At 44.2% G+C, this 23,390-nt stretch overlaps 1 protein-coding gene across 3 annotated transcripts in view; it reads left to right on the forward strand.

Annotated features, from left to right (window-relative positions):
- POLR1A (RNA polymerase I subunit A) overlaps positions 1-23,390 on the forward strand; it is an 87,510-nt gene that overhangs the window by 39,160 nt on the left and 24,960 nt on the right. For 2 of the 3 annotated variants that reach the window (XM_004029560.5, XM_055378164.2), the window contains 7 exons: positions 1,694-1,885; positions 14,470-14,619; positions 15,761-15,944; positions 19,515-19,597; positions 19,715-19,873; positions 21,493-21,591; positions 23,000-23,152. In XM_004029560.5, coding sequence (XP_004029609.3) covers positions 1,694-1,885; positions 14,470-14,619; positions 15,761-15,944; positions 19,515-19,597; positions 19,715-19,873; positions 21,493-21,591; positions 23,000-23,152 — 1,020 coding nt within the window. The remainder of the gene's footprint in view (positions 1-1,693; positions 1,886-14,469; positions 14,620-15,760; positions 15,945-19,514; positions 19,598-19,714; positions 19,874-21,492; positions 21,592-22,999; positions 23,153-23,390) is intronic. The other variant, XM_063695731.1, reaches the window with a different exon arrangement.

Genomic DNA, 23,390 nt, shown 5'->3' on the forward strand with positions numbered 1-23,390 from the left:
TTAATCAGCATTCTGCCATAGAATTTGTGATGATTGCATTGAAAACGATTTAGCCATCAAAGTAATTGTCTAGTCATGGAAAAATCTGGACAGAGAGAGGAAAAGGCACTGAATAGATCACAGAACCTGTAATTATGTTCTTTAAGGAAAAAAACAAAAGGAAAAATCAGTGTCTGTCCCCCAAAGACCGTGAGATGAGTCAAATGCATAATACTGGTTTGGCTTTTTCCCCCAAGCAAAATAAGACCATCTAGGCAACAAGAGGTAGAGTATAATTTTTTAATGTACATTATTAAGTGAAAGCCTTCATAAGAGGGGCTGCGTGCTCCATCTGATCTTGCCTTAGGTCTGTGCCACCTTTCCAGCCCATCTGTAATCGTTATCTTTGAGTTTACATAGAGCCCATCACTGTAGTGTTTAGACCATTTGACAAGGATCCTTTTTTAGCCTTGGAGTTAGTACATGTGGTTAAATTTCTGGTGCTTCTCCCAGACTGCATTTGTGAGTTCCCTTAGCCTTAGTTATAAAACATGACCATACTGTTGGCTAGTATTTAACAAATAATCAAATGATTAATAATCTTTATATCCAAGGCACAGGTTTTTCTCAAATTCCTATAAACATTGAAAAGTTTACAAAATCTACATCTTAAAGAACGTTAGTGAGCATAGCTATTTTTACTTCAGTGTGCGTTATGTTGCCGTGAACACAGACCCGACAGATAAGGTTCAGGAGACTGGGGATCAGAATGGCTGTGAAAGTGTCAAATGAAATTAATGCACTCACCAAATCTCAGGCTTTTCATAAAAGCCTTTCTTTTTGGCATGTGGTAGATAACAGCCTTTATTAAGGGCCCACCATGAACCCTGTGCTGTGTTGTGAAGAGATAACTAATAATGGCTATTCTCCCTTCTGCAGTCATGCACATCAGGCCCACTCACAGCTCTCTTGAGGAACCTGTGCCGGAACCCCTTCCTCCCAACACTGGCCAGCTCACCCCTCAGGCCTCAGCTGTGAAACTGCCCTTCGGAGAGGCTATTTCTGACCATCCCCCTCACCTCAAGTCTATATTATGACCCACCCTGTTATTTTCCTCTTTGGCATTTAAAACACTTTGTGATATTGTATTTATCCAATCATTCATTTACTGTCTAGTTCTTCTTCGTCATAAAGGACCACGTCTGTTTGGTCCCCTGGAGTAGGGAAAAGCCTACCCAGTGCCTAGGCGTTCAGGAGGCTCCTGATAAATATTTGTTGAGTGCATGACTGATTTACAGAAGAGCCAGGCCAGAAACGTGTGAAAAATACTAAAGCATAAAACCAAAGTATAAAAACAAGAACACAGCTGACAGCAGCCAGACCAAATTTAGGCATAAATGCCAAAAATATGCTGGAGTAACTAGAACCAGATGGGATTAAACAGAGAAGGCCTGGGGAACTGGATGAGTTTGAAGCAGTCTTGATATAGGATAGTGGGCAAATGGCAAACATAGAAGCCAGTGCTAAACCCTGGTCATGTGCTTTGGGAAGCAGTTGGCTCCCAAGCAAGAACATAGTGAGGATGTGGGCAAGACAAGACAGGGATGTAAGAAGGGCTCTTGATAGAAAGTGGCTTCCAGGCAGGCGATTAGGGATTAGAGTTTGACTTAAGATTTATTTTCATTCTTCTTATGTTGTCTGTTTTGGCTTATAGGATGGCCAGCCATTGGCGGGACTGATCCAGGATCACATGGTTTCAGGGGCAAGCATGACTACTCGGGGTTGCTTTTTCACCCGGGAGCAGTATATGGAGCTGGTGTACCGAGGACTCACGGACAAAGTGGGGCGCGTGAAGCTCCTTTCTCCTTCCATCCTGAAGCCCTTTCCGCTGTGGACAGGAAAACAGGTAATTGGGAGAGAACAGCCAGTGTATGTAACAAAAGGAAATAGGCCACTCATGTAAAAGGTTTTATCCTCAGAAGAGTCCAGACCAGAGACAGAGAAATGGCTAAGCCAGCAATAGTCTGACTTTGTTTCCCCTTTGTTTGGGGTTCCTGAGTCTGGGTGGCTTCAAGGGAGTGTCTAGCAAGAGTAGACTGCATAGTAGCCTGGTGCGGTGGCTCACACCTGTAATCCCAACACTTTAGGAGACTGAGGCGGGCAGATCACCTGAGGTCGGGAGTTTGAGACCAGCCTGGCTAACATGGTGAAACCCTATCTCTACTAAAAGTACAAAATTAGCTGGGCGTGGGATTAGCGCCTGTAATCTCAGCTACCGGGAGGCTGAGGCAAGAGAATCGCCTCAGCCTGAGGCAAGAGAATCGCTTGAACCCAGGAGGTGGAGGTTGTAGTGAGTCAAGATCAGCCACTGCACTCCTGCCTGGGCAACAGAGTGAGACTCCATCTCCACACACAAAAAAAAGTAGACTGCATAGTTTCTGTCCTTTGCTTCTAACTTAAATTTGGTGTCCTCATAATACAAATATGGTGGTAATAGGCAGTGGTGCTGGTGGAGTAATAGTAATATTTGTTGGAAAGTTCCATATGTTTGCTGAGTGCTTTAGACACGTTATCTGATTTAATACTCACGACTAATCTGCAATGCAGACACCATTATTATCTCCATTTAGGAGATGATAAATTACATGCCCAACACTACAGGAGACAGATCAAATCCAGGACTTTTCAACCCCAGAAGCATCATACCATACTTCCTCTCAAAGTAACCAAATTACATGATATGTGGTGACCAAATAATGAAAAACAGTAAAATATGTTCTTCTGCTGTTGCCTGAGTCTCCAAGTTCAGCCTTAAGGATCAACTTCTAATTGGCTATGTGATCTTAGCCCTGCATGTCTCAGTTCCTCATCATTTCCTGGGACAGTAGAAATTAACTTGCTAAGCTAAGTTCTGATTCTAAACATGGTTTTTCTCTTTGAAACCAGACTGACCCACAAACAAATTCTTGTGTAGTGTAGTCACTCTTGCCCTTTTCACCTATTTGCAAAAAAAAAGCCTGTACCAACCTTTAGAGACACACTAAAAAATCTCACCCGTGACAGAAGCAAAACCTGGACCTATTTCCTAATTTTATTTGGTACAGAGGATTTTAAAAGGATTCAAGATGTGGCCTCTGGGCATAATGGAATTTGGAAATCAGCAACCAAGATATTTGGAAAAGCCCTCAATATTTGTACTTCTAAATAACGTACTTCTTAAATGGCTCATGGGTCAAAAGAATCTAAAGGGAAACTAGAAAGCATTCTGAAGTAGATGAAATGAAAACACAACAAAATTTGTGGGATGCCACTGAAGCAGAACTTAAGGGGGAAATTTATACATAAAATGCCTAGGTTGAAAAGAAGAAAAAGGGTCCCAAATCAATGGCTTCAGCTTCAAGTTCATGATCTCTAAGGTCTCTTCCTGCTCTCCAGTTCTTAGTCTGTGGATCTGGAACTTGATTTTCCTTTTTAAGCCAACCTTGCATTCCTGGATAAACCTTCCTTGGTCGTGAGGTATTATCCTTTTTATGTATTAGTGAATTCAATTTGCTAATACTTTGTCTAGAATTTTTTTACTTCTGTGTTTGTGATAGATATTGGTCTGTAGTTTTATTTTCTTATAATATGTTTGTTTGGTTTTGGTATCAGGGTAATCCTGGCCTCACAGAATGAGGTGTTAGGAGGTATTTCCTCTGGTTTTCTGTAAGAGTTTGTGTAGTACAGTATTCATATTATTTATTCCTTAAATGTGTTGTAGAATTCACCAGTGAAGGCATCTGGGCCTAGAGTTTCTTTGTGGGAAGGTTTTCTGTCTTTTTTTTTTTTTTTTTTTTTGGGATGGAGTTTTGCTCTTGCTGCCCAGGCTGGAATGCAATGGTGTGATCCTGGCTCACCGCAACCTCCGCCTCCCAGATTGAAGCGATTCTCCTGCCTCAGCCTCCCAAGTAGCTGGGATTACAAGCATGTGCCACCACGCCCAGCTAATTTTGTATTTTTAGTAGAGATGGGGTTTCTCCATGTTGGTCAGGCTGGGCTCGAACTCCCAACCTCAGGTGATCCACCAACCTTGGCCTCCCAAAGTGCTGGGACTACAGGCCTGAGCCACCGCACCCAACCTGTGGGAAGATTTTCAATTAAAATTTCTATTTCTTTAGTAGACATAGAGCTATTTTTGGTTATCTGCTTCTTGAATGAGCTTTAATTGTGTTTTTCAGGGAATTTGTCCATTTCATCTAAGTTACTGAATTTATAGGCACAAAGTTGTTCATAATGCTCCTTTGTTGACCTTTTCTATCTGTATTGCCTGTAGTGGTGTCACTTCTCTCATTCCTGACATTGACAATTTGTGTCTTCTCTTTTTTCCTGGTCAGTTTGCCTAGAGGTTTATAAGTTTTATTCTCAAAATAAAAAGTCTTTGGTTTTATTGACTTTATTTTTCTGTTTTCTATTTCGTTGATTTGAACTTTATCACTCCCTTTCTTCTGTTTACTTTGGTTTAATTTGCTCTTTTTTTTTCCTAGTTCTTTAAGTTCTTTAAGTCAATTTGAGACCCCTTTTCTTCTTTTCGATGTAGGCATTTTATGTATAAATTTCCCCCTTAAGTTCTGCTTAAGTAGCATCCCACAAATTAATATGTTGTGTTTTCATTTCATCTACTTCAGAATACTTTCTAATTTCCCTTTTGATTTTTTTTTTCGATCCATGAGTTATTTAGAAGTATGTTGTTTAGTTATTTAGAAGTACAAATATTGAGGGCTTTTCCAAATATCTCGATTGTTGATTTCCGGTTTAATTTCATTGTGCCTGGAGACTACACCTTGGATCCTTCTAAAATCCTTTGTACCAAATAAAATTAGGAAATAGGCCCAGGTTTTGCTTCTGTCATGGGTGAAGTTTTTCATTGTATCTCTAAAGGTTGGTACAGGCTTTTTTATTTTGCAAATAGGTGAAAAGGGCAAGAGTGACTACACTACACAAGAATTTGTTCATGGTTCAGCCTGATGCTACAGAGAAAAACCATGTTTAGAATCAGAAGATAAGGAACTTAGCTTAGGAAGTTTATTTCTACTGCCCTGGGAAATGAAGTCTTAGAGTGTTTCTCCAGGACATTTCATACAGCCTCTTGATTGATTTTCTATTTACAAACCGAAGGTCTCTCATTATTTGTTCAAAGAGCATGCAAAGAAAGAGATTTGCCTGTCGTTGCAAATCTCGAGTTTATAACTCAGTGCACATTCACAAAGTGAATACATCTTTGCAAACTCTCACCCAGATCAGAAAGTAGCATATCACCAGCACCCCCAGAAGACCCCTCCACGGCCCCTCCCAGTTTCTACCCCTCGTCAAAGGTAATTACTAACTTGACTTCCAACACTATAAACAAGTTTTGTCTTTCCTTGAAGTTTATTTAAATGAAATCTATCTTTGTGTGTTACCCATGTTATTGTATATAGTAGCAGTTTATTTTTTATTGCTTTATAATATTCTATTATGTGAATATGCCATCATGTATTTATCCATTTTTCTGTTGATACCATATTTGAGTTGTCTTCACTTACCTTCATTTGGCTGTTACAAATGGGGCTACTGTGAACACTGTCGTGTGTATCTTTTGTTGAACACATATATACATTTCAGTGGGTAACTATTGAGGCATGGAATTACTAGGTCATAAGATATGTGTTTAACTTTAATAGATAGTTTCCTAAAGTTTTCCAAAATGCTTGTAATAATACACACTTCTACCAGGATGGAGTGCAGTTGTGCCATCTCAGCTCACTGCAACCTCTGCCTCCCAGGTTCAAGTCATTCTCTTGCCTCAGCCTCTCGAGTAGCTGGGATTACAGATGTGCTCCACCACACCTAGCAAATTTTTGTATTTTTAGCAGAGACAGGGTTTTTCCATGTTAGCCAGGCTGGTCTCAAACTCCTGACCTCAGGTGATCTACCCGCCTCAGCCTCCCAAAGTGCTGGGATTACAAGCATGAGCCACCTCGCCCAGCTGTTGTTGTTGTTTTCTTTTTCTGGTTTATTTGTTTAATTTTAGCTGTTCAGGTGAGTATGTAGTGGTATCTTACTGTTTTAATTGTCATTTCCTTAATGACAAGAGAGGTTGAGCACCTCTTCATATGCTTATTGGCCATTTGGATATCATCTTTTGTGATGTGCCTTTTCAAATCTTTTGCCTATTTCTATGTCATTTTCTTATTGACAGATGAGAGGTTTTTAAAAATATAGTTTGGTATAAGTCCATTAGCAGATATATACATTGCAAATACCTTCTACTTGGTGGCTAGCCTTTTCACCTAATACTGTTTTCTAATGATCAGAAGTTTCTAATTTATAGCTAATCTTGGCTTTTTGTGACTAGTCCTATAGGAGCTCTTTGCCTGCCCTGAGGTCTTGTGGGTATTCCCCTCTGTTATCATCTAGTAGCTATATTGTTTTACCTTTCACACTTAGGTCTGCTATCTGCCTAGGGATGATTTTTGTGGGTGTGCATGAAGTGAGGTAGGGGTCAAGAGTCATATTTTCCCATATGGATTTCCTAGCCAGTGAATGCAACATCATTTGTTGAAAAGTCCACTTCTCTACTGCTAGTACTCCTGTGTCACAAACCAAGTAGTAATATATGAGTGGGTGTGTTTCTGGACCCTGTTTGTTTCCATTGCACCAACAGCACACTGTCTTAATTACTGTGGGTTTATACTAAATCTTGACTTCTGATAGTAAAAGTCTCCAGCTTTGTTCTTCAAGACTGCCTTGATAGGCTTTAATTACATCTCAATATACCTTTAAAAAAAAAGACTGTCAACTATTTTGGGGTGTTTGTATTTCCATGTAAATTTTAAAGTCAGCTTGTAAACTTTCACACTGTGCACACAAATACCTGCTAGAATTTTTCATTGGGATTGCATTGCCTCTGTAGGTCACTTTAGGGAGAATCAACGTATTTACACTATTGAGTCATCTAAATTATGAACATAGTATGTCCTTCAATTATGTAAAAGCCTTATACATCTTTTCATTAGATTCACTCCTGGATACTGCTATGGTAGATGATACTGTCTATTAAATTTTCTAATTGTTTATGATTGGTGTCTAGAAATACAATTAATTTTGTATATTGTCCTTATATTCGACAAGCTGTATGAATTCAGTTATTAGATCTCTGTCCTTCAAGTTCTTTTAAACTATAAAAGTAAACAAGTTTATTGATAAAGATAAACATAAAAGGAAAAACTCCCTCCCTCCCCAACCCCACTCTCCATATACACACATTCTCTCATAGAAAATAAATAAGAATGAGGCCAGGCATGGTGGCTTATGCCTGTAATCTCAGCACTTTGGGAGGCCAAGGTAGGTGGATCACATGAGGCTAGAAGTTTGACACCAGCCTGGCCAATATGGCAAAACCCCATCTCTACTAAAAATATAAAAATTAGCCAGGGGTGGTAGTGTACATTTGTAATCCCAGCTACTCAGAAGGCTGAGGCACGAAAATCACTTGAACGTGGGAAGCAGAGGTTGCATTGAGCTGAGATTGCGCCACTGCACTCCAGCCTGGGCGACAGAACGAGACTCTGTTTCAAAAAAAATAAAAGAAATAATAAAATCATATCATACCATCCCTGGGACTGTTCAGGAGAACCATGAACCACAATTAAATCTGACATTCAACCACCTGATAAATCTGATATTTACAACCACCTGTTTGACCATGACATCCTGGTACCTGAAGCATGCATTTTCCTGATGGCCAGGCACATGGACCTCAGATTTGGCTGGTCTTTAAGATGGCTTACTCTGAACGAGCCACCAAGTCCTCCAAAGGGAACTCCATTATATCAGACAGTCTGCTTTTTCATTGGGACCACACTAACACACTCTAAATACGGCAAGAAGTTCATTTAAATGTTTTCATAGACTATGCTGACAAATGTTTTTGTAATTGTCTTGTGACTGATTTCATTCACCGGATGTACTGGGGGCTCATTCTGTGTCTGTACATGTAGATCTGCCTCGTTCTTTTTAACCCCTCCTGTGTTGTAGTCAGTGATATGGGTATACCACAGGTGACTTAACTGTCCCTCTGTTAGTGGATGTTCAGATTATTACCTGGTTTTTACTATTCTAAACAGTGCCGTGGTGAACACCCATTTCTGTATATGTTAGTGTACTTTCGTTGACATATCTTTTATTATTATTATTATTATTATTATTATTATTATTATTGTAGAGCTGGGTTTTCACTGTGTTGCCCTGGCTGGTCTCGAACCCCTGGCCTCAAGTGATCCTCCTGCCTCAGCCTCCCAAAGTGCTGAGATTACAGGCATGATCCACCATGCCTGGCCAAGTATATCTGTTAGATAAACTCTTAAAGTACAATTGCTGGGTCAAAGGATATAGACATTTCAATACATTTTTTTTAATCCATTTTATTTTTAAGACTTTTTTTTAAGGTTAATACAAGCTTAGTATAAATAATAATTCCCATAGATATTGCTGCCCTTCTTGGTTTAAGAAAACATTGCAGATTTTTTCTCCCTAGCATAGTTCATGACCAGAAAGTAAATTATACATTTCTAGAATGTTAGTGCAAGAGGAGACTTCAGTTCCTCTTGTCTGGGTCCCTTATGTTTTTTTTTTTCATTGAGATATAATTCATATTCAACATAAAATTTACCATTTTATGAGGTAGGAGGATTGCTTGAGGCTAGGAATTCAAGACCAGCCTGGCAACACAGTGAGACCCCCATCTCTATTTACAAAAAAAAAAAGGCTGGGTGAGGTGGCTCACGCCTGTAATCCCAGCACTTTGGGAGGCCAAGGCGGCCGGATCACAAGATCAGGAGTTTGAGACCAGCCTGACCAACCTGGTGAAACCCTGTCTCTACTAAAAATACAAAAATTATCCAGGCATGGTGGCACGTGCCTGTAATCCCAGCTACTCAGGAGGTTGAGGCAAAAGAATCACTTGAACCCAGGAGGTGGAGCTTGCAGTGAGCCAAGATCGCGTCATTGCACTCCAGCCTGGGCGACAGAGCGAGACTCCGTCTCAATAAATGAATAGAGTAGAGTAGAGAGAGTAGAGTAGAGTAGCTGGGCATGGTGGCACACGCCTGTAGCCCTAGCTACTTGGGAGGCTGAATATGAGGCTACAGTGAGCTATGATTGTGCCACAGCACTCTAGCCTAGGTGACAGAGCAAGACCCTGTCTCTCTTTTTTTTTTAAAGGACCATTTCAAAGTGTATAAGTCGGTTTTTAGTGTATTCACTATGTTGTGCAACCATCAACCACACTGTAATGCCAGAACATTTCCATCACTCCAAAAAGATGACATGTACCTAATAGGTACAGCAGTCAGTCCCAATTCCTCCTTCCTTCTCATCCCCTGACAACTACTTTTTACCTGTGTGAATTAGCCAATTAGCCTGTTTTGGACATTTCATATAAGTTGTATCAAACAATATGTAGCCTTTTATGACTTATTTCTTTTACTTAATATTTTCCAGTTCCATCCATTTTTTAGTATGTAATAGTACTTTATTCCTCTTTATGGATGAATAACGTTCCATTGTTTCCTCTATATCCATTTGTCAGTTGATAAATGGATAATTTGGATTGTTTCCATTTTTTGGATACTACAAATAAACCTGCAATGAACATTTGTGTACCAGTTTTTGTATGAACGTGTGTTTTCAGTTTTCCTGGATATATACCTAGAAGTAGAATTGCTGCATCATATAGTAATTCTATATTCAACTTTTCTGAGGAACTTTCAAACTATTTTTCAAATCAGGTGTGTTATTTTACATTTCCACTAACAATGTATGAAGGTCTCAGTTACTCCACATTTTCAACAACACTTATTTTTTGTTCTTTTTTTTTCCTTTATACATTCTTCTTCTAATTCTAGTTCTGTTTCTACCACTGCTGCCGTTACTTCCTCCACTGAAGTCTTGACCCCCTGAAAGTCATACTTAAGGGTTGGAATCAACTTGTTCCAAACTCCTGTTAATATTGATATTCCTCCCATGAATCACAAATTTTTTAATGACATCTAGAATGGTGAATCATTTCCAGAAGGTTTTCCATTTACTTTGCCCATATGCATCAGAAGAATCACTATCTATGGCAGCTACAGCCTTAATGAAATGTATTTCTTAAATAATGAGGCTTGAAAGTCAAAATAACTCCTTTATCCGTGGGCTGCAGAATGGATATTGTGTTAGCAGACATGAAAACAGCATTAATTTCCTTGCATATCTTCAGAGCTCTTGGGTGACCAGATGCATTGTCAATGAACCATAGTAATATTTTGAAGGAACCTTTTTTTCAGAGCAGTAGGTCTCAACAGGGACTTGAAATAGTCAGCAAAACATGCTGTAAACAGATGTGCAGTCACCCAGGCTTTGTTGTTCCACTTATAGGCACAGGCAGAGTCGATTTAGCATAATTCTTAAGGGCCCTAGGATTTTTCACAATGGTAAATGTTCATTGGTTTCAACTTAAAGTCACCAGCTGCATTAGCCCCTAACAGGAGAGCCAGACTGTCCTTTGAAGCTGTGAAGCCAGACTTCTCTCTAGCTGTGAAAGTCCTATATGTGGCATCTTCTTCCAATAGAAGGCTCTTTCATCTACATTGCAAATCTGTTGTTTAGTGCAGCAACCTTCATCAGTGATCTTAGCTAGATCTTTTCGCTTAGCACTAGCTTCTTTTTTTTTTTTCTTTTTGAGATGGAGTATCTATCGCTCTGTCGCCCAGGCTGGAGTGTAGTGGCGCAATCTCGGCTCACTGCAACCTCCAATTCCCTGGTTAAAGCAATTCTCCTGCCTCAGCCTCCCGAGTAGCTGGGATTACAGGCATGCGCCACCACGCCCAGCTAATTTTTGTATTTTAGTAGAGACAGGGTTTCACCATGTTGGCCAAGATGGTCTCGATTTCCTGACTTTGTGATCCACCCACCTCGGCCTCCCAAAGTGCTGAGATTACAGGTGTGAGCCACCGCGCCTGGCCTTTTTTTTTTTTTTTTAAATTTGAGACGGAGTCTCGCTCTGTTACCCAGGCTGGAGTGCAGTGGCGTAATCTCAACTCACTGCAACCTCCACCTCCCAAGTTCAAGTGATTCTTCTGCCTCAGCCTCCCTAGTAGCTGGGATTACAGGCGTGCACCACCATGCCCGGCTAATTTTTGTATTATTAGTAGAGACGGGGTTTTACCATGTTGGCCAGGCTGGTCTCAAACTCCTGAGCTCAGGTGATCCACCTAGCTCGGCCTCCCAAAGTTCTAGGATTACAGACGTGAGTCATCACACCCGGCCAGCACTAGCTTCTTTACCTTGTGCTGAGATGTTATAAAGACAGCCTGTTTCCTTAAGCCCTGAGAACCAGCCTCTGCTAGCTTGAAACTTCTGCAGCTTCCTTACCTCTCTCAGCCTTCATAGAATTAAAGAGAGTTAGGGCCTTGCTCTGAATTAGGATTCAGCTTTGGCTTACAGGAATGTTATGGCTGGTTTGAGCATCTATCCAGACCATTAAAAATTTCTCCCTATCAGCAATAAGGTTGTTTTGCTTTCTTATCATTCACATATTCACTGAAGTGGCACTTCTAATTTCTTTCAAGAACATTTCCTTTGCATTTATGGTTTGGCTGTTTGGCACAAGAGGCCTACCTTTCAGCCTGTCTCAGCCTCACTAAGCTTAATTGTTTCTAGCTTCTGAGTTAAAGTGAGAGACCTGTGAGTCTTCCTTTCACTTGAATACTTAGAGGCCATTGTAAGGTTATTAACTGGTTTAATTCTAATATTGTTGGGTCTCAGAGAATAGGGAGGCCCAAGGAGAGAGAGAGAGAGAGACAGACAGACAGACAGACAGACAGACAGACATGGGGGATAGCCGGTTGGTGGAGCAGTCAAAATACCAACATTTAGAGATTAAGTTTGCCATCTTATAAGATGTGCCAGCCTGGGGTGTCCCAGAACAACAACAGGAACATCAAAAATCACTGATTAGAGATCATCCTAACGGATACAATAATAATGAAAAAGTTTGAAAATATGGTGAGAATTACCAAAATGTGACGCAGAGACACAAAGTGAGCACTTTCTGTTGGGAAAATGGTGCTGGACCTGCTCCACACAGGGTTGCCATTAACCTTCCATTTGTAAAAAACCATGTTATCTGCAAAGGAGAACAAAATGAGATATGCCTGTATTTAGATCCTCTTTCTTTCAAGTATGTTAGACTTTTTGATGTACGAGTTTTGCACTTCTTTGCCTAAATTTATTCTTTTTTTTTTTTTTTGATGCTAATGTAAATGGAACTCTTTTTTTTTTTTTTGGTGGGGGCAGAAACGGAGTTTCACTCTTTGTTTCCCAGGCTGGAGTGCAGTGGCGCGATCTCGGCTCACTGCAACCTCCGCCTCCCCAGTTCAAGCGATTCTCCTGTCTTAGCCTCCCGAGTAGCTGGGATAACAGGCACCCGCCACCATGCCCAGCTAATTTTTGTATTTTTAGTAGAGGCGGGATTTCACCATGTTGGCCAGGCTGGTCTCAAACTCCTGACCTTAGGTGATCTGCCTGCCTTGGCCTCGCAAAGTGCTGGGATTACAGGTGTGAGCCACCACATCTGGCCGGAACTTTTTCTTAATTTCATTTTCAGATTGTTCATTGCTAATATATAGAAAGAGAATTAATTTTTATATGTTGATCTTGTATCCTTCAGCTTTGAAGAAGTCATTTACAAGCCCTAATAATTTGTTTTGTTGGCACTTAAGGGTTTTCTCTCTATAATATCATGTCATCTGCAAATGTGGTTGTACTTCTTTCTCTCTAATGTGGATGTCTTTTATTTCTTTTCTTGCCTAATTGCCCTGGCTAGAACCTCTAGTACATTGTTGAATAGAAATGGCAAGCGTAGACATCCTTGTCTTGGTCCTGACTTTAGGCAGAAGGCATCCAGTCTTCCATCATTGAGCATGTTAGTAGTAGGTTTTTCATAGGTGCCTCCCTTTATTAGGTTGGTGACGATCTGTTCCTAGTCTGTTGAGTATTTTTATCCTGAAAGGGTGTTGGAGTTTATCAAATGCTCTTCTGCCCCATTGATTTTACAGATGAAGTGGCAGGTCATATTTCCCTGCCCTTGGATGGGTGTGTTTCTGTTACCTTTCACACCAAGTTCCATTCTTGACTATGCCTAGCCTGGGGGGTCCCCACTGTGCATGTGGCACCTTGGTTGAGGTGCAGCTTGAAGTAGGCACCCCAGGAAGTGTCACTCTCCTGCCTTTGCTCCCTCACCCCACTCACCGCACAGTGCTGGCCTTCTATGTAGTTGAGGCATGGAGAGTGTGGGTCATAACCTTTCTAGTCATCTTCTGCTGAGAAAACGGAATATTTTCTGCTCTCTTTAATAATGCTGTTGTCCATTGTCCCCTGCTCCTGGTGCACGTGGGTGAAAAGGCAGCTGCTCTTATAACTGCCCTGTCCCATTGCCCACTTTTTTTTTTTTTTTTTTTTTTTGAGACAGAGTCCCACTCTCTCACCCAGGCTGGAGTGCAGTGATGTGATCTTGGCTAACTACAATCTCTGCCTTCTGGATTCAAGCGATTATCGTGCCTCAGCCTCCTGAGTAGCTGGAAGTATAGGTGCACGCCACCATGCCCGGCTAAATTTTGTATTTTTAGTAGAGATGGGGTTTCACCATGTTGGCCAGGATGGTCTCAATCTCTTGACCTCATGATCCACCCGTCTCAGCCTCCCGAAGTGATGGGATTACAGGCGTGAGCTACCGCGCCCTCGTTGCACACATCTGAAGACACTACTTTGTGGGGTCTGCTGCAGGCACACTAAGCGCTGTTGATGGCAGTTAGTCTCCCAGCCCTGGAGCCTGTCACACCTGCCGGTCTGTCCCTGCCCTGCTTCATCTCTGGGAATGTGTGCGCCTGCATTCGGCCCTTCTGTAGCCAACTCTGGTTATCTCCAGATAAAGCTGTCTCCCTTTGAGCTCTCTGCAGAGCAGCCGCTTGAGAAAGTGCTTCTCTTGGCTTCCTGTTAGCAGTGCTTGTTGGGTGGATGACCCCTCTGAGGGATCCAACTGGGGCCAGGGAAAGATTCCTTGGCTTTTCAGTAGCTATAATTAATTCCAGTCATAGTAAAGAAATATCTGAGTATGTGGCATAAAATGAAAACAATTTACTTTTTCCTCTCCTTCCTTTGGTCTATTTAGGAATTTAATTCAAGTCTAGGGGATTATTCACTTTAAGAACTATTTTAGGGAGTAAAAAATCCCAGTGAAGTTCTTTTTTGTTTTCATTCCTCATTGGTTTAAATAAAACCTGAAATCACCTTGTCCTATGGAGGTGGACCTGTCTGTTTTTCTTGCCATACCTGAGATCATCAGAAATGGCATTGCAAGGGCAGGAGGTCCTAAAAGGGAAGTTCTTAACTCTTCTTTTTGCCATCAGTTTGTCCTCTTTTTCTTTGCAGGTTGTGTCAACGCTGCTCATAAATATAATCCCAGAGGACCACATCCCACTGAACTTATCTGGAAAGGCGAAAATCACTGGGAAAGCCTGGGTGAAGGAAACTCCTCGATCCGTTCCTGGCTTTAACCCTGACTCGATGTGCGAGTCCCAGGTATGGCTGTCCAGCTGTGTGGAGTGGAGACTTCTAGTGCCGGGGTTAGACAGATTGGTTTAAAATGGAGACAGAAATGGAGGCACATTCACAGAAGCAGGTACTGTGCCTCAGAAGAGAAGGCATTGTGCCTGAGTTGTTGTCAGCTTTTGTTTTAGAAGGGTTCAGGGTTGATCTTCAGCATTTGACCCTCAGTATAAAATTCACAAGCAGTTTAGGAAGGCTTCTCCTGCAAAAAGGCTGAAATTGATTATGCAAAGCTTGGCAATGCAGAGTCCTGTTTTCCCGCAAGACTGCTGAGTGGCTTCAGATAATCAAACTGGTGTAAGGCTCCACACCCCTAACTCTGAGCCTTAGGAACCAGGCCACAAAAGGGCAGGCCCAGGGCAGAGAGAGCTGTCCACACTGAAGATTTCCAAGGCCTCTGCATGTTCCCAGTGGAGAAGTCTTTCCAGGTCCCCAGTGCACAACACGTTATCACAGAGTCTTAATGGACAGTCCATTCACCCCGAAACTGCCAGGTTTCTTTTCCTTTATAGACCATATGCTTCATGGGTGCTACATTACGCAGCTAGAAATGCTTTTCTGTTCATTAGCTTCTAATGCTTTAACCCAGCTTTGAGAAAGTACACATTCAGGCCTTAGAGGATGTTAGGAAGATTTTGTTGTTACTCCCAGGGTTCAAGGGAGGAAGTACCTAGGCCAGAGGCACAGTTATGAGGTTGAAGCTCGCCACTTCAGGAAGACCTTGTAACTAGAAGCTCCCACGTCCGGTCACAGGTCTTTGTCAAGGATACTTGACCTCAAGTCAGCGTGGGTGGGTGTGGGGAGTAGGGGATATAAAACACATGGAGAGAAAGAGTGTGAGTGTGTGTGTATGTCTCTGTGGTATAGTCCCTGAAGGGAAGAAAAAAAACTGCTGGTCTGTATATGCTTGCCTCTGTTATATTAAAAAATGATAATAATATATAGAGGGAGAAAATACTAGTTTCACATATGCCCTACTTTTTTCCATGAAGGATTCTAGGCGGGTCACAGTAGAGGGACTTGCACAACGAGGGTCACACACGGAGTGGAGGGTGGGTGGCTCCCACGGGAGGCATCACCCGCAGCCCGGCATTGGTGGCCTTGCCCTCCGCAGGTGATCATCAGGGAAGGGGAGCTGCTCTGCGGAGTGCTGGACAAGGCGCACTATGGGAGCTCCGCCTACGGCCTGGTCCACTGCTGCTATGAGATCTATGGAGGCGAGACCAGCGGCAAGGTTCTAACCTGCCTGGCCCGCCTCTTCACCGCCTACCTGCAGCTCTACAGAGGCTTCACCTTGGGTAAGTGCCAGGCTCGCTGCCCTGGGGCAGTGACCCGTCAGCGCAGCCGCCTGGCCATCTCCCAGGCCCAGGACAGAGAGAGCCGTCCACACTGAAGATTTCCAAGGCTTCTGTGTGTTCCCAGTGGAGAAGTCCTTCCAGGTCCCCAGTGCACCACGCTTTATTGCGGGGTCTTAACAGATAGTCCATTCACCCCCAAAACTGCCAGGTTTCTTTTCCTTTGTAGACCATATGCTTCATGTGTGCTACATTACGCAGCTAGAAATTCTTTTCTGTGTCCTCTTGGGAAGGAGCTGGGAAGTAACCAGGCTCCTCCTACAAAGGCGCCCTCACTTGGCCACCCCTCTCCTCCACAGCCAGTGCTTATTCCCCTTCACAGTGCAGAATGGCACCCTCGTGCCCATTTCCATTCTGTTTCTTTCCTAACCCCTCCCTTTACAGGTTTCTGTCCTCGGACTGATTTCTCATACTCTTACAACCCCATTCCCTGCTACACAAGTGCCCTTTCAGAATTCTCAGGGCCCATCCCACTCCACAGAGGGGCTTCCCTTTTGTCAGAACTGCCCACTGCCGGCTGGGTGCAGTGGCTCACACCTGTAATCCCAGCACTTTGGGAGGCCAAGGTGGGTGGATCACTTGAGCCCAGGAGTTCGAGACTAGCCTGGCCAACATGGAGAAACCCCGTCTCTACTAAAAATACAAAAATTAGCCAGGTGTCTTGGCAAGCACCTGTAATCCCAGCTACTCAGGAGGCTGAGGCGGGAGAATTGCTTGAACCCAGGAGGCAGAGGTTGCAGTGAGCCGAGATTGTGCCATTGCACTCCAGCCTGGGTGATGGAGCAAAAGAACTGCCCACGCCTTCCCACTGCGGTGGGGCCATCAGCGCTCTTGGAAACACTATGCTGCGCAAACCTGTCGGGGTGATCCTAAGACACGAAGAGGAACTACCTTGTTTGCACCCCAGAAATGAGTGCACGCTGTTTTAGGAAAATGGCTTTGATAAAGAGGCTTCACCTTGGGTGAGTGCTGGGCTCACTGCCCTGGGGCTCCCCTGAAGCAGTCACCTGGCCCCTTTTAGTGTGGGCTTGAGATCAGATCTGTCCAAAGGCTCAGCCCCTGGCCAGGCTTATGGAGGACACTGCACCTCCATGTACACAGAGCAGGGTCCAGCCCTTCCACGCTGTTTGCGTTAGGGGGACGCGAGATGCTGCGTGTCAGGCATGCACCGCAGTGTGCATAGGCATTGTCTGGTTCATGGTGGAAGTAAAGCTCCTTTGCTTCACAGACCCACTCGTGTGCAGACAGAGTGGGAGTCTCAGCGTAGGGCCTGTGGACCTGCAGCTGCTGCAGCTGGAGTTTGTTCATTGGCCCACACTGGGGCCTGCATTATACATTTTATTCTATTTTAATTGTATCATATATTTAATCATGGAAAGGTTAAAAAAAAAAAAAAAAGCATGCATGAAGATAATTTAAAATCACCCAGCATGCATTTGTCAGAGATAACCACTAATAGTAATTTGGTGTTTGTTTTTCTAGACTTTTCTAGTACAAATACATTTGGAAAAAGTGGGATCCTGTGCTACATACCCTACTTCTCTTACCCACCCACCCACCAAATGTCCAAATGTATTTATAAATGTCCTTTGGGATCAGCTAATACAAGTCTACATCCTCATGTCTGGTAATTACAGATTATTCCATTCTTATGGATATATCGTAGTTTATTTAACCAGTTCCTATAATTAAACATTTAGGCTGCGTCCAGATTTTCACATTATTGCTGGGATGAGCATCCTTGAACAAACATCTTGGCTTATATGTCCCATTATTTTACCAGGATAAGGATTATAAGTTAAGTCTGTTTGGCAGCTGAAACTCACCTTCCCCCATCTTAATTCCACTAAGAGACCTGAGCCACTTCTGGGCTCAAGGTCCAAGGTCACCCACTTCCAGTTGGGAACCAGACTAGAGTACCTTCCAGGATAACCAAAGAAAGTGAAGCATGATGACTACACCTCATGAAATGTATATTTCAGTTTCAAATGGTGACCTAGAATAAGTACAAGGATTTCTGCTGACTAGAAAAAATCAGAGCACTTTTGAAACGAAAATAGAGGAAGATCCCACACCCAGCTCATGATGAGGAACAAACTTAACAAAGGTGCCAGGCTTTAGCTCTGCTTAGTGCATGGTACAAAGAGCAGTTGGTCCCTTGAGTGTGAAGATGATCCAGAGGCTCAGGGCTGCAGAAGGAAGCAGGGCCAAGCTGGGAGTGGGGCTACAAGGGGGAACAGGCAAGAGATTGACTTCACTCCAGCCCGTCTCAGCTAGCGGGGTCCATAAAGGGCACAGCTAGTTGGCCTGGAGCTGAACCCATGGGAATGCCCACTTTCACGGTGTGGCCTGCTTACAGAGGAACTGTTTCTTTCCCCTTCTGTTCACACATGTTCTTAGAAGCCCTCCAGGACCTTGCATTGGGAATTCCAAATATCTCAGCCCCATCTTTTGAACAGTACACTTGCTGTTTTCTTTCCCACTCAGATCTTGGCTGAGGGACTTTTGAGTCCAGTAGCACTTACAGTTGCAGAAAAGAACTAGTTTTGGCCAGGTGCAGTGGCTCACTCCTGCAATCCCAGCGCTTTGGGAGGCCGAGGCAGGTGGATCATGAGGTCAAGAGATCGAGACCATCCTGGCCAACGTGGTGAAACCCTGTCTGTACTAAAAATACAAAAATTAGCTGGGCGTGGTGGCGTGCACCTGTAGTCCCAGCTACTGGAGAGGCTGAGGCAGGAGAATCACTTGAACCTGGGAGGCGGCGGTTGCAGTGAGCCGAGATCACACCACTGCACTCCAGCCTGGGCAACAGAGCAAGACTCCGTCTCAAAAAACAAAAACAAAAACACTAGTTTGATCAAGAGTTGATGTGGAAAGACCTACTGCTGCCCAGGATGAGGAATTCCTCAACCCTTTGAGCCAGAAGGGCAGGCTTCACTGAAGTGACCCAGGCTGTCATCCTCCTGAAGCAATGCTGAGGGACCTGCGGTGGTGGTCCTTGTCACGCAGGCTCGGGTGTGTCTGTGTGTGCCTACACAGGTATACTCAGTTATATAGGGTGGCCCCTGTGACATGTGACTTCTGGGACCCCAGACTGAGATGTTCTCTCTCTCTTTTTCCCTGAGCTTATCTTTTCATCCAAAACCTCTTCTTCACCTTCAGCCTATTCATGCAACACATGTCTATGGAGTGGAGATAGTATAGCTGGTGGCTAAGAACATGAATTTGGGACCCAGGCCTGGGTTTACTTTCTACCCATACGACCACGGGAAAGTAGCCCAATTTTGAGCCTGAGTTTTGTCATTTGTAAAATGGGGATTATAAGGTTTGGGCTCTGGTAAGCACCTAAGAGATGGTGGCAATCTGTTAATAATGATGTTAATATCATCTTCCTTACTCAGGTATTTCCTGCATCTGTGGCACTGGGCTCTGTGCTCTGGCCTTACTGAGTTTAGTCTGGTGGGAGAAATCAGGCCTGAGGTCCCCTACAAGCTTGTCTGTTTCACTTCACAGGCGTGGAAGACATTTTGGTGAAGCCAAAGGCAGATGTCAAGAGGCAACGTATCATTGAAGAATCCACCCACTGTGGGCCCCAGGTAAGGAGGGACTTCGAGACCGTGGCCTGCCCTAGAGGGGTGAAGTGTGTGCTGAGTCAAAACCCACACCCTCGTCGTTTGGCCTCAGCCTCTGCTGTGTTTCTGTTCTCATTCTAGGCTGTCAGGGCTGCATTAAACCTGCCAGAAGCCGCATCATATGATGAGGTCCGAGGAAAATGGCAGGATGCCCATCTGGGCAAGGACCAGAGGGATTTTAACATGATTGATCTGAAGTTCAAGGAGGAAGTGAACCATTACAGCAATGAGATTAACAAGGTTAGCCCAGCATTGCATGCATTTATCCCCACCACTATGAATGCTGATTTTTTAAAAAATTACATTTTGATTCTCACCCGGGCCCTACGGAGCACTTTGGCTGTTGAACAGCTGACTAGGTGAGACGGGAGGTGGGATGGGTAGAACTCGTTGTTTTGAAGGGCCCAGGGCTTTGTTCCCTGCCCCAGTTAGGGTCTATACAGGCCTCAGAATAGTGCCAAGAGAGAATGCTTTGTGCTGTTTTTCTTTATAAATGTTTTTATTTTGGGGTGACTGCATTAAAGGGGCTGAATGGGGCCACCAGGGGTGAATAAGCAGGGTGAGGGACCTGGATCGCCCCTGCTGCTCGTGCAGCGGAGCCAGGAGTGAAGGCTCAGGTTCCAGTCCTGGCTCTGCCTTGAACTTGCTGTGTGACCTTGGGCAAGTGAGATAACCAGTCCCTGCCTTGGTTTCCTCACCTGGAAGTGGGGCTGTGAGGGGCACCACCTCACAGGGCTGCAGAGAGGCTTCAGGAGCTACTAGTACACAATGCCAAGCCAGTTCCTGGGCAGTTGAGAAAGGAGAGGGGAAATCTCTGCATGAGCTGAAACCACAGCCTGCTTTTCTCTGCCTTTCTGCCCCAGAGCCAGGGTTCTCCATCCTGCTGCTTGGAGGAGCTGGCCTGGCCCTCACCCTGCCTCCTGGGCCCTGGGGCCCAGCCTGAGGAGTAGGGAGGAGGAGGCAATGCCAACGCTCATCAGAAGTCAAAGTTCGTCTGTAGTGCTCTCTTGCCTGGCTTTTAGCATCCCTTAGGCTGCCGAGAAGACCGACTTCTCATGGGGACAGGTTCCATCCTTGAGGGGTTTTGTTGACAGGAGCTTTCCTAGCACCTCCCTGAGAACCAGGAAGCTCAGCTTCTAGGGCTGACTGGGGATGCTAGGAGTAGGGAAGTTGTCTTCAGATGCATCTCAGAATGGTTTCTTGTCCCTCCAGTTGCCCTCTTCCCACCACCTCCGCCCACCCAGGCTCTGCCTCTCCTGTGTTGGGCCGAGTCTGTGGAATTCCAGGCACAGGCTAGAAGCCCCAGACTCAAAGCCCCCTTCTCAGCATCTCCCCAGGATCCCCCTGAAGGGGCATGCTTGGTTCTGCTGGCTCTTGAGCCAAGACAGAGCTTCCTACCTGGGGCTTGGGTGGCATGTTCGTAAATGTGACATGATGTGGATGTTGGTATTCACGCTGGGAGAGGACCCAGGCCAGGCTCTGCTGGGCGAATCAAGGGCATCACCTTAAATTTTATTCTTCTCCAGCTTCTTTTTAGAATCACGAACTGGATCTGCCAGCCCCTCTGCTTCTCCTTTTCTTCTCCCTTTTTGCTGCTCTTTGGCCAATGAATGAAACCTCGGGGATCCTGGCAGAGGAAGTCCAGCGAGTGCAGGGCAGGGAGCACCTGTTTGACCTCTCAGGGGTTCCAGGGAAGGATTAATGCTGAATGAGGCTTTCTCTTACCTCGAGTGGGATTTGGTACTTAGGTCTGAATAAATATTCTGGCTGTATTGCTTCTGTTTCCTGGATTTACATCCTGATTCTGGGATTTTTAAAGAAGGTGAAGTCACTGACCACTGTGCTGATTTAATCTGCAGGCATGCATGCCTTTTGGCCTACACAGACAGTTCCCAGAGAACAGCCTGCAGATGATGGTGCAGTCGGGAGCCAAAGGTTCAACTGTGAACGCGATGCAGGTATGTGCAGAGGCGGGTTGGCAGCTTTACAGGTGTCAGCAAAGGCAGGTGGGGGATAGCAGGAGGTGGTTTCAGTTTGTTCCCTATAAAACATGACAAGTATTGAAAAAGAGGAAAGCATGTAGAAATCACTACAGGAGCTAACCACTGTTAACATGCCAATGTTAAAGGCAGATGTAGTTATGAATATGCAGATGGGATATGTATAACGTAGATATATATTACAAATTTACAAACTGTACTATTACATATATTCACATTATATAGATACATTATGTATACTCACACAATTTTCACGTAATTTTGCATGATCATTTCTTTCTTTCTTTTTTTTTTTTTTTTTTCGAGATGGAGTCTTGCTCTGTCACCGGGCTGGAGTGCAGTGGCGCAATCTTGGCTCACTGCAACCTCCGCCTCCCAGGTTCCAGAGATTCTCCTGCCTCTCGGGATTACAGGCATGCGCCACCATGCCTGGCTAATTTTTGTATTTTTAGTAGAGACGGGGTTTGACCATGTTGGCCAGGATGCTCTCAATCTCTTGACCTCGTGATCTGCCCACCTCGACCTCCCAAAGTGCTGGGATTACAGGCGTGAGCCACCGCACCTGGCCGATCTTTTCATAATATTAAATTATAAACATAAACATTGTCCTAGAGATTTCTTAACCTTAAACCTTGATGACCCTGAGAGGGTCTAAAGGCCCACCCCATTGTCTGTTGAGTGTGACAACAGAAAGGCCGAAAGCCGTTAGGAAATCCCCTGACTACATTGAAACCTAGATATACCGCTCTCCTCCAACACACCAAGAGTATTAACAGGCAGCTTTCTAAGCAAATAGCTCAATAGCTTGAGTTCCCATTTTGTTGTTGTTGTTGTTGTGTTTTGTTTTGTTTTGTTTTTAATTGAAAATAAGACAGAGTCTCCCTGTATTGCCCAGGGTGGTCTCAAACTTCTGGGCTCAAGGGATCCTCCTGCCTCAGCCCCATAAAGTACTAAGATTGTAGATGTGAGCCACCACACCCGGCCCTGAGTTCCCTTTTGGCTCTAGAATGTGAGGATCACAATAAATGGCTGTTTCCTGCAGGCCTCTCTTTCCCCATTAGGACCCTCCAGTCCCTTACAGGTATAACATGAGATGGTTCTGAGACATGGCTCTTTTTATAGAGAGCACCCATTTTCAACTGACCCCAAATGTGAAAATCCAGATCAGTCAACCAAAGGAAGGTATTTTTTTTTTTTTTCTTAAAATGAAGGCTCCCTGGTTTGTTTAGAAATGTAGGTTAGCCTTCAAGAACTCGGTTTCCATGCAGCTTTTCTTCAAGGTCAGATTATACTTTCCCTGCTGGGACAAAGCACTGTTAAACACACATGTGGATCTTCAGTTTCCTGTGGGTTTCCTGTCCTCCAGATCTCGTGCCTGCTGGGCCAGATTGAACTGGAAGGTCGGAGACCCCCACTGATGGCGTCTGGCAAGTCACTGCCCTGCTTTGAGCCTTATGAGTTCACCCCCAGGGCTGGTGGCTTTGTCACTGGCAGATTCCTCACCGGCATCAAACCTCCTGTATGTATTTTGGTTTTTCCATTTAGCTTTTTCCCTCATTTCTAGGCTTAATTGTAGGTGAACTATGACTGCCCTGCAGGGTAGGGCAGAAGACACTGGGGGCTATTGTAGCTGTCGAGGTCAAAAAGTCCTAGGAGATCAGGGAAGGGAGTGGCCTGTCTGGTCAGGAAAGGCTGCTGGAGGTGTTGGCCTGAGCCCTTGAGGAAGCGCACTGTCCTCACTGTCACCTTTGGGACCT

Source organism: Gorilla gorilla, chromosome 12 (assembly GCF_029281585.2).
Source record: "Gorilla gorilla gorilla isolate KB3781 chromosome 12, NHGRI_mGorGor1-v2.1_pri, whole genome shotgun sequence".
Lineage (NCBI taxonomy): Eukaryota > Metazoa > Chordata > Mammalia > Primates > Hominidae > Gorilla > Gorilla gorilla.